The sequence below is a fragment of the Macaca fascicularis genome, chromosome 17 (assembly GCF_037993035.2).
Source record: "Macaca fascicularis isolate 582-1 chromosome 17, T2T-MFA8v1.1".
Classification (NCBI taxonomy): domain Eukaryota; kingdom Metazoa; phylum Chordata; class Mammalia; order Primates; family Cercopithecidae; genus Macaca; species Macaca fascicularis.
Genome location: NC_088391.1, coordinates 98,902,461 through 98,917,172, shown reverse-complemented (window position 1 = coordinate 98,917,172; position 14,712 = coordinate 98,902,461). Strand labels below are relative to the sequence as shown.

The window sequence follows — 14,712 nt, the reverse complement described above, 5'->3', positions numbered from 1 at the left end:
GAGCCCCCGCGACGGTGGCCGGGACGGAAAAGATACCTCGGCGGCGTGGGCCCGGCTCCCTGTTCCACGACCTGGGGATCTTGGCCTTCAACCCTCCTCCGAGCACCAGGAGTCCCTCCAGTTACGTACCAGAGGCCTCCGCGGTGAAGAGGTGCCTGACCCGATGAGCTCGGGAGTCCACCATCGCTCTGCAAACCGTAGGTTTGCGGAGGAATTTGTTCTGCCTAATAGGGTTGTTAAGGGTGTCGCAATGAGGTCCAGGATTTAAAGCGCTTCTGTTTTTCTCCTTTTACCCCTACCAGAGTGGAGACTGTCAAGGGCGAATGCAGGTTTTGTGAGGCCTGAAACTTGTGCCGTTTGGAGAGCCCTTTTAAAGAAAAATAATGTAAAATTATCTTATTTTTGCAAATTTTACTGAGGTACACGACCATGGGAACACCTCGTTAGGGCCCCTCTCAAGGCCTTGGAAGTGTTCACCACAAAAATGGGCCCTTGAAACTTCGGCTTCATTAGCTTCACTGTCAACCCCCCTGTGCACTGAAGTGTACACACTTGTTTGTTTACAGATGTGTGCCTCCCCCTCCCTTGGGCTTTCCTTATTCTGTGTCCCCTATTTTGTATATACAGAGGATATTTCATAAATTTGTGGGTTTCTTTTTTTTTCCCCCTTTTGAGACGGAGCCTCGCTCTTGTCGCCCAGGCTGGAGTGCAATGGTGTGATCTCGGCTCACGGCAACCTCCGCCTCCCAGGTTCAAGCGATTCTCTCGCCTCAGCCCCTCAAGTAGCTGGGATTACAGGAGCCCGCCACCACGCCCGGCTAATTTTTGTTTTTGTTTTGTTATTGTTGTTTTGAGACGGAGTTTCGCTCTTGTTGCCCAGGCTGGAGTGCAATGGCAAGATCTCGGCTCACCGCAACCTCCGCCTCCCGAGTTCAAGCGATTCTCCTGCCTCAGCCCCTGAGTAGCTGGGATGATAGGCATGTGCACCACGCCTGGCTAATTTTGTATTTTTCTTTAGTAGAGACGGGGGTTCACCATGTTGGCCAGGCTGATCTGGAACTCCCGACCTCAGGTGATCCGCCCTCCTCGGCCTCCCAAAGTGCTGGGATTACAGGCGTGAGCCACCGCGCCCGGCCTAATATTGTGTTTTTAGTAGAGACGGGGGTTCACCATGTTGGCCAGGCTAGTGTCGAACTCCTGACCTCAAGTGATCCGCTCACCTCAGCCTCTTAAAGTGCTGGGATTACAGGCATGAGCCACCGACCCGGCCTGTGGTGGTGTTTTGTTGAACATATGTGTCTTGCTACCAGATCGAGAGCTCCAGGTCAAAGCTGGGTTCTTGATTCATAGCTTCCTAATGTCAATTACCGAGTAAGTGCCAAGCACTAAAGTATACCATCTACATAAGTAAATTAATAATCATGGCAACTCTAGAAGATACTTAGTGAAAAAAACCCTTGATTGTCTTTGAACCAAGCAACTAAAATAACATGATAAAATGGAGACTGGGCTTTGAATCAATTTGGAGTTTGCCTGGTTTCATAATTCATGGTTCCTCTCATGTAACTAATACAGAGTCCAGCTTCTGACATTGTAGGAACTCAGTAGAGGTTGAACAAGGTACAGATGTACACGAATAGGTACCCTCTCATAAGATGGGCAAATGGAGGCTCCTCTACCTTAACACCATTCATTTTTCCTCCAAAATAAATTGATAACTAAATTGAAGAGTAGATACTCACAAAACAGTATCATGAGACTTTACAACATCACAGATGAGTTTATATATTCAGGCTACTTAGGTCAATTAGACATACAAAGTAAATAACTGAACCCTAAGTTCTAGCTCCACTACAAACTAGCACTGAATTAAGTGTGTCAGTTTTGAAAAACGAGGTTTTTATACATTACACCACCTCTAAGGCACTTAACTGCTCTGATATGTTTTATCAGGGCCCATTGCAGCAAAATTTGTTTTATCGTAAAGCAGTATTTTATGCTAAAATAAAATAGTTCTAAAAGTTGTTCCCACCACTCTTTATGAATAACTTCTCACTTCTCCATGGCGAAAGAGGACGGACCACAGCAAAAATTTGGTGGAAACTAACAGCTCCTGGAACATAAAAACTGGGATTGTTTTTAATCTCTCCACCCTGAATATCTAGCACCATTACTATATAATAATAGGTGCTTAATAAAGGTTTGTAAATAACTTTATTTTTACTCCTTAAACAGATTCTAGAAGAGTCCGTAGTTAATTTCTGGTCATGCAACGGTTTAATTCTGTATTGTAAATTATGTATTGTTATGTATTATTGCTCTATTAAGAGAACTCAGACCACAGTAGCAAACATCATGAAAAAAAAAAAAGCTCTATATAGTTTGCAAAAGCCTATTTTTTAAAAGTTTAAATGAAACAACCGACTTTTTGAGGTGGGATGCCCTGTTCTCTCTTGGGAGCTTTCACGAGCAGTGAAATAGTATAGTTACCACTGTTTTACGTACAGAGAACAAGAATTAGAGGCTATCACTAGCCAGGGCACAAAGTGATCTTAGGTCTCCCTCAAGACAAAATTCACTGGCGTGCGGATCAACTGCTTGCAAAGAGCATCTGCTACTGAGGTCAATAGGAGCCGTGTGTACTCAAGACCCTAACCAGGATGCTCCAGGTCCCGCCTCCCCTGCCCGGTGAGGCTGCCGGCCCTCCCACCTCCCATCGCGAGCCTGGCTGCGCCGGCGTCCTAGAGCCCAGTGACGGCACGGCCTCGGGTCTGCCCTGCGCCTGCGCGGCCAGCAGCTGCCGGAACCGGCATCTTCTGGCGCCAGCTTCCGGCTTAACAGCTGAGGCTCAGGCTTGACGTTAGGTGGGAAGTGTGTGGGGTGGCAGGTGGGGCTTGGGGGGGGGTTTGGCATGGGGGTGGGGGGATGAGGTGTGGCAGGTTGGGGGTGGGGGGGAGTCAAGCGGGGGGTGTGGTCCAGCAGGCGGCGGAAAGGCTGTGGGGCAGCAGACCGGGGGCAAGTCTGTGGGGCGTCAGGTTGGGGTCTGTAGGGTGTCAGGTTGTGGGTCTGTGGTGCGTCAGGCGGGAGATCTGTGGGGCGGCAGGTGGGGGGTGTTCGGGGCGGGGTTTGGGGTGTGTGTGGCGGCAGGAGGAGGGGGAGGTCTGTGGGGAGTCAGGCAGGGGGTCTGTGGGGCGTCAGTTTGTGGTCTGTGGCGCGTCACGCGGGGGTTGTGTGGGGTGGCAGGTGTGGGGTGTGTGGGGAGTCAAGTGGGGTGTATAGGGCGTCAGGTTGGGGGTCTGGGGGACCAGGTGGGGGGTGTCAGGCGGGGCTTCTGGGGAGCGTCAGGCGGGGGTTGTGTGGGGAGTCAAGTGAAGGGGATGTGGGGCGTCAGATTGGGGGTCAGGTGGGGGGTGTCTGGGAAATCAGGCGGGGTGTCTGGGGGTCGTCAGGCAGGAGGTCTAGGGGCTTGAGGCGGGGGTCGGTCTATGGAGCGGCAAACAGGGCGTTTGTGCAGCGGCAGGTGATGGGGGTTGCCGAGTTCACGGCGCTATAGACTGCTCCGCATTAGAAGCCTGGCCTCTTGATGCTGTGCTCTTATCTAGACCCAAGCCCCAGGTCGTGGGACGATTTCTCCCATTTTTGACTCCCTGAAACTGTGTTGCCTGCTTTACCTGCTTACATGCTGATGCTTTCTCATGGCAATCCCGCAGGAAACCATCCAGATCTCATTTTACAGCTGGGATTCCCTGGTTCACAGAGGTAACGGAGCTTGCCGGAGACCAGGTATTCACTGGGAATCCATTGAAGTGTTGGGGGAGAGTAGGGGAAACTGGCACAGGAATGATGTAGATTCCCTTGGGATTTTCCATTTTCCGAGGGGGTACAGGGGGCATTGGAGCGGGAGAGACTTTAGGCTTGGAGGGAATTACTTTATTTCTCTTCTTACACTTGGTTTTTCTTTAACTTTTGGGATCCCAGAGCCCTTCTAGCCTCTTTGTCCACTCATTTCTTTCTGCTGAGATTATCCCAAATTGTCACTAAGTGCTGTGGAAGATAGACAACTGTAAACCCTTTGTTTCCTAGGGAGACACAGCTTGTCAAGGGTTGCGTGAAGGATACTTCAGTTGTATTAGTCACTTTCTCCTTTTTTTCCTCTGCCTTTTTTAAGTGCAATAACATAGCACTTAATCACCTTCCATAGTCTCTTACTTCTGAGTAAAACCTGCCGGTTTGTTTTCATGTGTCACTTCAGGACAATGTAGTCAGCAACTGAATGAATGATGAATCATTATTGTGTACTAATTGCTTGCATTCATTCTCCTGAAAGCTTTGCTTATTGTTAAAGAGTGAAGCTTCTTCCCACCTTTTTATCTCCTTACTATTTTACAATATTTATATTTTAAATGTTGCTTGGATCAGCAAGCATTATAGTATTAAAATTATCAAGACTTACTACTTTTTAAAGCACATTTTGTAGGTTATCTGATTGTATCTTCATTCTAATTTCTACATAGTCTTTAACCCCATTTTATACTTTAGGAAACAGAAGCTTAGAGAAATTAAGTAATTGCCCAGTATCACACAGCTGTTAAATGTTACTATCCACATTTGAACTCAGATTTATTAGAGTCCAAAACCTGAGCCCTAACCAGGAACCTCCTCATTTGTCTTATTGCAAATGGAATGAATCAGCTAAAATCCTCAGAATCCAAAAAATAAAATTAGCATGTAAAAATGAATGCAAGGCCTAATCTTTGACTGTGTATGCCATTGTAATGAGCAAAAATACTTATGCTAGTTTATAGCATTTTTGGAATCCTTGTTATCTGTGTAGCCATTTTAGGATACATGTGTATCCACACCATTACCTACATTTTGTCATTATAAAGTAATTTAAGTCCTTGCCTGGGATTTGTTGAGCGAAACTTCAACTTTGAGACCATATAGAATCTATAGATATATCTGTAGAAACTAAATACCAATATTTGAACATTAAAGAAATATTAACCTACTTCATTTTACATAGTTTATAAAGAAATTGTAAATCTAGCATTGGGTACCATGATGTACTCCCTTGAGGGAGCATATTTTGAGAGACAGGGCAGTGAACATACATAACCAGGTGTTACAGTCAGTTATGCAAACCAGATTCAGAGAGAGGAAACAACAGTATATTCAAAGATAAAAGTTTCAGAAAAGTGGTCTCTCACAGGTTTATCCCTTGATCTAACCCACTCAGTAGAAGTTGGGTTTCTTTTGTCAGAAATTAGACTGAGAAGTGCAGCTTTTTTCTCTATAGGCCACCAAATGGCTGTTGTGAACCATTGCCAGGGCAGTCAGAGGTACTGAATATTTTTAACCAAACTGAATCTCACCCACTGTGCATCTGCGTGTGTGTGTGAGTGTGTGGTATGTAACCAGACCATAGCTTTCCCTAGTGTGCTTATCCAGGAGTCAACTCTAGGTGTTCAGTAATTCATTCAGCAAACCTCCTACATGTCTGCCACTAGTAGCACAAATTACAGCACAATTTCCAGCCTCTAGAGACTGACAGTATAGTAAATGTAGTATTGTAATTAGCCATTTGATTTATTTTACTGGATACTAGATAATGTAGCCTTGTGCATGTGTGTGTGGCTTATTTGTTTGCTGTGATGGAGAATTGGAAGATGGGGAGTCACATGTTCTCTGCGCTGTAATAGATCTCCCCACTCCCAGTAAAACTCTGACTCCACTGCCTGAGATACATGGTGTGCCAGGAGGTGTCTGAAACCACAGGATAAAACATAGTTTCTATTTATGGAGCATACATTTTACTTGAAATCTTTTTTTGGAAAAGTTATTTTAACATTACATAGTTTAAACCATATTAAAATTAATATATTTATCTTCCAGTAGAACTTGTATGAATATTTAAAACTAAAGAAATTTACACTTGTGAAATTTTAGGAAATATTCTTGCCCTAGTTCAGCAAGGTGCCCATTATTTCTTCTCCGACTTTAGCAGACACTTTAGGGAAAAGCTCTCCCCTCAGGACATTTTACGTTTGTTTTATTTTGTTAAAGCACTTGAGCACTTGGCATTTTATTATACTCAGTTTCCATTGCACTCCCTCCAACCTTTTTTTTCTTTCTTTTTTTTTTTTTTTTTTTACAGAATATATGTTCTTTTAAAACAGAAACATGCGGTATTTTCCCCTGGCACGGTGTACGTAGCACATCTCACATGTAGTCATTAAATACTTAGGGAATAACTGGCCTGGAAATATGAAAAAAATAAGCATACTAATAAATTTATACTTATAAGACAGTAACTATGGTAAAATAGATAAAGTGAGGATTTTGTGGGTAGGGCATTTTGATTTGGGATTGAATGCTGGTGTGATTTGGCATAGCTAGCAGTGAAGAAGTGAAAGGAAACATAGACATAGGCTTTGCTTGGCTGGAAGAAGAGGGTACCTGTGTTTCCCTTTGTTTTGTGTTTTGGTCAAGGGCCCTGCCTATGATTAGGATTTCTAGGAAGTCAAATTTCAATTCAGCAAACGAGTGATTTGTTATAAACATCTGTTTGAAGAAGTTCATTTCTGGTGCTATGTGGTAGTCTGACAGGTAAAGAAAAGAGAAATACGTGAGGGGCCTTCCCTCAGAAGCTCAGAAGTGAAGTGAATTAAGCCTGATGAGGTTTTTTGTCACCATTATTAGCAATATTTGTTTGTATTATGTGCTAAATAATTAATATATAGAATAATTGGAATTTAAGGAGAAAATTGAAGTGATTTCTGTATTATAAATACAGGAAATAGCTATACAGCTGATGATACTTTTCATAGTAATTTCAAATTAGGGTTGAAACAAAATAGTTGTTATTAAATGTAGAGGTTGAAAAGATACATCATTTAGAGCATTGATCTATTTAGCAAACAATAAACATTTATTGTGATCTCGGTGATCATTGTAAGGTCTTTACATTAAATATTTAGTTGAATCTTATCTTTTACTTAAAGTTATTCTCTTTTTGCTTTACTAGTTAAACGAGAAGATTCATCACCGCTTTGATGGCTGCCTCACCAACTTCACAAACTGTTGCATCTCACGTTCCTTTTGCAGATTTGTGTTCAACTTTAGAACGAATACAGAAAAGTAGAGGACGTGCAGAAAAAATCAGACACTTCAGGGAATTTTTAGATTCTTGGAGAAAATTTCATGATGCTCTTCATAAGAACCAAAAAGATGTCACAGACTCTTTTTATCCAGCAATGAGACTAATTCTTCCTCAGCTAGAAAGAGAGAGAATGGCCTATGGAATTAAAGAAACTATGCTTGCTAAGCTTTATATTGAGTTGCTTAATTTACCTAGAGATGGAAAAGATGCCCTCAAACTTTTAAACTACAGAACACCCACTGGAACTCATGGAGATGCTGGAGACTTTGCATTGATTGCATATTTTGTGTTGAAGCCAAGATGTTTACAGAAAGGAAGTTTAACTATACAGCAAGTAAACGACCTTTTAGACTCAGTTGCCAGCAATAATTCTGCTAAAAGAAAAGACCTGATAAAAAAGAGCCTACTTCAACTTATAACTCAGAGTTCAGCACTTGAGCAAAAGTGGCTTATACGGATGATCATAAAGGATTTAAAGCTTGGTGTTAGTCAGCAAACTATCTTTTCTGTTTTTCATAATGATGCTGTTGAGTTGCATAATGTCACTACAGATCTGGAAAAAGTCTGTAGGCAACTGCATGATCCTTCTGTAGGACTCAGTGATATTTCTATCACTTTATTTTCTGCCTTTAAACCAATGCTAGCTGCTATTGCAGATATTGAGCACATTGAGAAGGATATGAAACATCAGAGTTTCTACATAGAAACCAAGCTAGATGGTGAACGTATGCAAATGCACAAAGATGGAGATGTATATAAATACTTCTCCCGAAATGGATATAACTATACTGATCAGTTTGGTGCTTCTCCTACTGAAGGTTCTCTTACCCCATTCATTCATAATGCATTCAAAACAGATATACAAATCTGTATTCTTGATGGTGAGATGATGGCCTATAATCCTAATACACAAACTTTCATGCAAAAGGGAATTAAGTTTGATATTAAAAGAATGGTAGAAGATTCTGATCTGCAAACTTGTTATTGTGTTTTTGATGTATTGATGGTTAATAATAAAAAACTAGGGCATGAGACTCTGAGAAAGAGGTATGAAATTCTTAGTAGTATTTTTACACCAATTCCAGGTAGAATAGAAGTAGTGCAGAAAACACAAGCTCATACTAAGAATGAAGTAATTGATGCACTGAATGAAGCAATAGATAAAAGAGAAGAGGGAATCATGATAAAACAACCTCTATCCATCTACAAGCCAGACAAAAGAGGTGAAGGGTGGTTAAAAATTAAACCAGAGTATGTCACTGGACTAATGGATGAATTGGACATTTTAATTGTTGGAGGATATTGGGGTAAAGGATCACGGGGTGGAATGATGTCTCATTTTTTGTGTGCAGTAGCAGAGAAGCCCCCTCCTGGTGAGAAGCCATCTGTGTTTCATACTCTCTCTCGTGTTGGCTCTGGCTGCACCATGAAAGAACTGTATGATCTGGGTTTGAAATTGGCCAAGTATTGGAAGCCTTTTCATAAAAAAGCTCCACCAAGTAGCATTTTATGTGGAACAGAGAAGCCAGAAGTGTACATTGAACCTTGTAATTCTGTCATTGTTCAGATTAAGGCAGCAGAGATCGTACCCAGTGATATGTATAAAACTGGCTGCACCTTGCGTTTTCCACGAATTGAGAAGATAAGAGAAGACAAAGAGTGGCATGAGTGCATGACCCTGGACGACCTAGAACAACTTAGGGGGAAAGCATCTGGTAAGCTCGCATCTAAACACCTTTATGTAGGTGGTGATGATGGACCACAAGAAAAAAAGCGAAAAGCTGCTCCAAAGATGAAGAAAGTTATTGGAATTATTGAGCACTTAAAAGCACCTAACCTTACTAACGTTAACAAAATTTCTAATATATTTGAAGATGTGGAGTTTTGTGTTATGAGTGGAACAGATAGCCAGCCAAAGCCTGACCTGGAGAACAGAATTGCAGAACTTGGTGGTTATATAGTGCAAAATCCAGGCCCAGACACATACTGTGTAATTGCAGGGTCTAAGAACATCAGAGTGAAAAACATAATTTTGTCAAATAAACATGATGTTGTCAAGCCTGCATGGCTTTTAGAATGTTTTAAGACCAAAAGCTTTGTGCCATGGCAGCCTCGCTTTATGATTCATATGTGCCCATCAACCAAAGAACATTTTGCCCGTGAATATGATTGCTATGGTGATAGTTATTTCGTTGATACAGACTTGAACCAACTGAAGGAAGTATTCTCAGGAATTAAAAATTCTTACGAGCAGACTTCTGAAGAAATGGCTTCTTTGATTGCTGATTTAGAATATCGATATTCCTGGGATTGCTCTCCTCTCAGTATGTTTCGACGCCACACCGTTTATTTGGACTTGTATGTTGTTATTAATGACCTGAGTACCAAAACTGAGGGGACAAGGTTAGCTATTAAAGCCTTGGAGCTTCGGTTTCATGGAGCAAAGGTAGTTTCTTGTTTAGCTGAGGGAGTATCTCATGTAATCATTGGGGAAGATCATAGTCGTGTTGCAGATTTTAAAGCTTTTAGAAGAACTTTTAAGAGAAAGTTTAAAATCCTAAAAGAAAGTTGGGTAACTGATTCAATAGATAGGTGTGAATTACAAGAAGAAAACCAGTATTTGATTTAAAGCTAGGTTTCCTAGTGAGGAAAGCCTCTGATCTGGCAGACTCATTGCAGAAGGTGGTAATGATAAAATACTAAACTACATTGCATTTTTGTATCTTAAAAATCTATGCCTAAAAAGTATCATTAGATATAGGAAAACAATAATTTTAACTTTTAAGATTGAAAAGCCCAAAGCCAAGAAAGAAAAATTATCTTAAGAGTGTAGTAGTTGATCATTTTTTATGATTAAGGTGAAATAATTAAACAGTCTAAAGAAGAGGTGTTTTATAATATCCATATAGAAATAAGAATTTTTACTTCAAGATACTAATAAGATACATTTAGAAACTTTTAAAGTCATGAAAAGCATTAACCTTCTAAACAGTATTTTCTAAAAAATCAAAACTTTAATAATAGTTTTTATCTAATAAAAGCATTGCAAGAAAATAGGGTAGAATTGTTATAATTGGACTTGTAAAAATATGTCTTTTTAGGGTTTAAAATGTCCCTTTTAAATGTGAAATGTAAACAAAATTGTTTTTTAAGGTTAAGGCCAAGTGTAATAATAAAACCCTGTGAATGATGGTTTTAGGTAAATTAGAGGAAGTTGTATGAGACTTAATGATCTAAAAACTTAAAATTGAATTGGTTTGATTAAAAATAAAGCTTGCAATTTTAAAAGTAGCTTACATTTAATTTCTTGCGTTAAAAAGAACATGCTTTAAAGGAAGTATTTTTATGTGAATTTGCATTCCAGTATAAATAGTATTCACAAAAAAGAGATTTTTGTAGATTTTATCTATTGAATAGGTGTCAATATGGTATGCACATTGTAACTTTCATTAGAAATAAATTGCTTTGACTTTTAAAAATGACTTTTATAGTTAGATTATTTAAAGTCAATATATATAGTATAATGTATGGATTTATATACTGAATTTTAGAATACAATCTATCTCATGACCATATTGAAATGTATGAAATTTGATCCGTGAGATACTATGTGTGCATTATTTGAAAGTAATTGGAAATTTTATCCAAACCGTGGAACAAATGTGTGTGATTTTGTTATACTTCTTAATTTAAATAAAATGTTCAATGTACTATTAAAATAATTTCTTATGTTCTATTCTTTTTAAAACAATTCATAATAGTTGTATCACACAGAGTTTCTGGTGTCAGGAAAAATTTTTTTTTTTTTTTTTTGAGGCAGAGTCTTGCTCTGTTGCCCAGGCTGGAGTGCAGTGGTCCAATCCCGGCTCACTGCAACTTCCGCCTCCCAGGTTCACACCATTCTCCTGCCTCAGCCTCCCAAGTAGCTGGGACTACAGGCGCCTGCCACCATGCCCGGCTAATTTTTTGTATTTAGTAGAGACGGGATTTCACTCTATTAGCCAGGATGGTCTCGATCTCCAGACCTCGTGATCCGCCCGCCTCAGCCTCCCAAGGTGCTGGGATTACAGTTGTGAGCCACCGCGCCTGACCCAGTGTCAGTAAAATTTTTGACTGGTGCCAATCTATTTCCTCTTTAAAAGCCTTTGTATTTCACATTACCAATGAGCTGTATTAAAAATTTTAAACTTAACGTACAAAATAAATATTTAGTGTAACACATGTATAAAGCAAAGTGTATGCTTCATTTAATCAGCTTTCCTCAATGAATTTTGAAAATATTTACAATTCACTAAAATATAGCTCCATCATTTTAAATTGTTGTGCAATAGTTCATTGCCCTGTAATGTAGCCCATTATTGTTCAAATTTTACACTTTTTCACCGTGTCACCCACACCTTTTTTTTCCTTTACTTTTTTTTTTTTTTTTTTTCCCCGACAGAGTCTCACTCTGTTGCCCAGGCTGGAGTGCAGTGGTGTGATCTTGGCTCACTGCAGCCTCCACCTCCTAAGTTCAAGCTATTCTCCCACCTCAGCCTCCCAAATAGCTGGGATTACAGGCGCCACTAGAATAAAGTACATGAATAAAGGCACTAGGTCAACTATTTGCAGGATAAATATTCTGAAGCCAACTGAAAAACACACTTGGCTCTTAATTCTCCAAGGCTATGGTTTCTTGCCAGAAAACAAGACAGCAGATTTACCAAGAACTCCACCCTATTCTATATCTGTGATGACTTAGAAGTAACCTCAAGGAGTTCATTTCAGGCTGATGGCAACTTCTTTGAAAGTCAGCCTTATACTCATGTGTTTGATCTGGGATCTATGTGAACAGGGTGGCTTTGGCCCCTTGGAATTCCCACTTTTGGGAAAATATATTGTGTTTAAAATGTTTAGCATGGAATTCTTTGAGCCCTAGAATCTATCCTATAAACAACACTACAATTCACTTTAATTCAATAAAATAAGTTCTTACTCTCATTAGTAGCCCTTTGGGTAAAAAGAGGCATAAAGTAATCCCTGCCCTCAAAGAATTCACAGTGTATTGACAGATAAAGATAATTTGAATACAAAAGGTGAGTGTACTCCTAGTTAAAGGAATGATGGATTGTCCTGGAAAGTCATATGGTGTAGGGGAAAGAGCACAAGCTTTAGAATCAAGTCATTCGGGGCTCAATTACAGTTCAGCCACCAATTATCTGTTATTTTGAGCAATCACAACTTCTTTGAAACTTAGTTTCTCAAGTTTCAAATGCAAATGACACCTGTCTTACCAGAATGTTTGAGGACAGAAACATAGCTCCCAGCACATACTAAGGACTCTAGATTTTACCTGCTATTCTTACCCACACCCAGGTTAGTAAGTGAGTAACTGGGGGAAAATGAGTTTTCATCGGGCATAGTGGTATGGAAGGTTTTTCCTGGCGGAGGAGAGATTATAAATAGAGCCATAGGGGATACAAAGTGTGTGGAGATATTTGTAAAGCATTGAGATTTCGGGGTGAGGGAGAGAGAGGTTAAAGTAGGCTAGGGTAGATTTTGAAAGGTCTGAAATGCCACACTACAGAATATGGACTGTATCCTGTGCTCAAGATAAATGCATAAAGAATTGTAAGCAAGATATTTTAGCCTCTCGTGTAGGGCTTTTTTTTTTTTTTAAATTTCTTTTTTTTTGTTGTTTATTAGACCATTTTCTTAAAGTATGATAAACATACAAGAGGCAGTACATATTTGAAGTATACAACTGGATGAGTTTGGAGTTAAGTATACACCTTGTGAGACCACCACATTCAGGCCATAAAGTTATCCGTTAGCTTCAAAAGTTATCTTCTTCCCCAGTATTTATTGACCGAGTCCCCACCGTGCCTTCTGTTACTTAATGATACACAAATATGAGTGCCTCTTGAATTCTAGGCTTTGTCCTAGTCCCGGACAAACAACAGTAATCAAAGTGGGCAGAAATTCCTGCCTTCGTTGAGTTTACATTTTAGTGGAAAAGAGAGGAAAGAGAAAAATTCATGTTTCCTTCTCTCTCTGACTCTCCCTCTTTGGAGGCTATTGCCCTCAGCATTTCAAAACCACGTATTTTTTGGCTGATGCTTCTTTTCACACATGAGCATTTCTAAGAATTGTCTAAACTTCTAGTTTCACTTTCTGGCTTTTCACTCTTAAAATTACATATATAATGTTCTAACAAAGTCTTTGACCTCTTCACTGATACACCCCATAAATGTTAAGAGCTTGTTGGGTGTTCCATTAAAGGAACACAGGCACTTACATAGCGTTCACCAGGAAGAAACGATAATCATGTTCTGAAGTTATGTATTTGGAGTGAACATTGAAGGAAGAAGATAATCCACCCAACTAGTCAGCTAGATGAACCAAATAAGCATTAGTGATTCTGACTGATAGACATCATGGAGAGGTTGTCTTAGATGGAACACATGCTTCCTTTGATATTTGAAAAATTTTGGAGCATAGAAAAAACATGGAAGCCTTCCAAAATCATTTATTAGGGCTTAGTAATCTTTATATCTCCCTCTATCAAAAATAGCATAGAATGTGGAACGACCAGAACTTTCATATGTTGCTAGTGGGAACATGCAATGGTGCCACTTTGGAAAACTGGCAATTTTTAAAGTGATATACCTACTTTGAGACTCTTAAACATGTGATTTGCTCATCTTACTCTGAGTTAATTGTACTTCAAAAAATTATTTAAATATTTGAAACAACTATTGATTGTATAGTTACATATATAAAACATCCCAATAATGCATTTTTAATTAATATTGCAGTTAGAAGAACAAGAAAATATTTCCAGTATTTTAAGAAATGTGAGGATAATACAATATTAAATATATATTATGGCATGTGGCTGTATTAATAGATTAAATGCGGCAATAAAAAATTGGTATATGAAATTCAAAAGCTTTTAAGCAATAAAAACAAAAATAATTTAAATAAAAAAGGGAGTATTTAAGGACAAAAATATCATTCAGCACTATGAATTCCTGAAATTCATACTCTATATAATTTAAGGCAGTAAGGTACATTCTTTTCTTTATGACTCTAACAGGGGTTTCTACAATTATTGGAGCAAGACTTTTGGGGTTTCTGAAACTAAATTACCAAAAGAAGTGTACTGATTTTTTTTCCATTTCATTCTGTTAATTATTTCCTTTCTGCTGGAAAGTTGGCATTGTTAATAGCTGTAGAGGATGCTGGGAGTTATGTAATTTAGTCGTAAGTAACAACAAGCTATTTATAGTGTGTCTGGCTTTGGGGTAGAGCATCATTTTTCAACAGATAGTTTGGGAATCTCAAGGTGTACAAAGATGTTTCCATATAAAGTTAGTAATGATTTTAATATATTTGGCTTTTTATATAAATTGATAAATAACTAAAGTTTCCTTTAAAATTGAGTAAGTTGAAAGCCTCTGAGTAGGAATTCAGTAAGCACTTGTAATAGTTGAGGATGACAAGTGGCGAATGACTCATTTACTGAATCATTTCATCATTCAGCAGAACATCCCATGCTGACAAAGAGG

General features: G+C 39.4%; 1 protein-coding gene across 7 annotated transcripts; it reads left to right on the top strand.

Moving 5' to 3' along the window:
• The first annotated feature begins 13 nt into the window (after window positions 1-13).
• Window positions 14-10,881, top strand: LIG4 (DNA ligase 4). 7 transcript variants are annotated; one of them, XM_045377413.3, is made up of 3 exons: window positions 14-151; window positions 3,711-3,783; window positions 7,028-10,881. In XM_045377413.3, the coding sequence occupies exon 3, from the start codon at window positions 7,056-7,058 to the stop codon at window positions 9,789-9,791; it is 2,736 nt and encodes a 911-aa protein (XP_045233348.2). In that variant the 5' UTR covers window positions 14-151; window positions 3,711-3,783; window positions 7,028-7,055; the 3' UTR covers window positions 9,792-10,881. The 7 variants fall into 7 exon arrangements, with proteins under 7 accessions (XP_045233348.2, XP_015294993.3, XP_045233347.2 ...); XM_015439507.4 differs by having other exon boundaries at window positions 14-197; XM_045377412.3 differs by having other exon boundaries at window positions 14-201.
• The last annotated feature ends 3,831 nt before the right edge of the window (window positions 10,882-14,712 follow it).

Excerpts from the sequence above, each read along its gene's own strand:
- LIG4 (XM_045377414.3), top strand. The coding sequence starts at position 3,696 with ATGGCAATCCCGCAGGAAACCATCCAGATCTCATTTTACAGCTGGGAT. Across the intron at positions 3,784-7,107 it reads CGGAGCTTGCCGGAGACCAG|ATTTGTGTTCAACTTTAGAA; the intron begins GTATTCACTGGG and ends TTCCTTTTGCAG.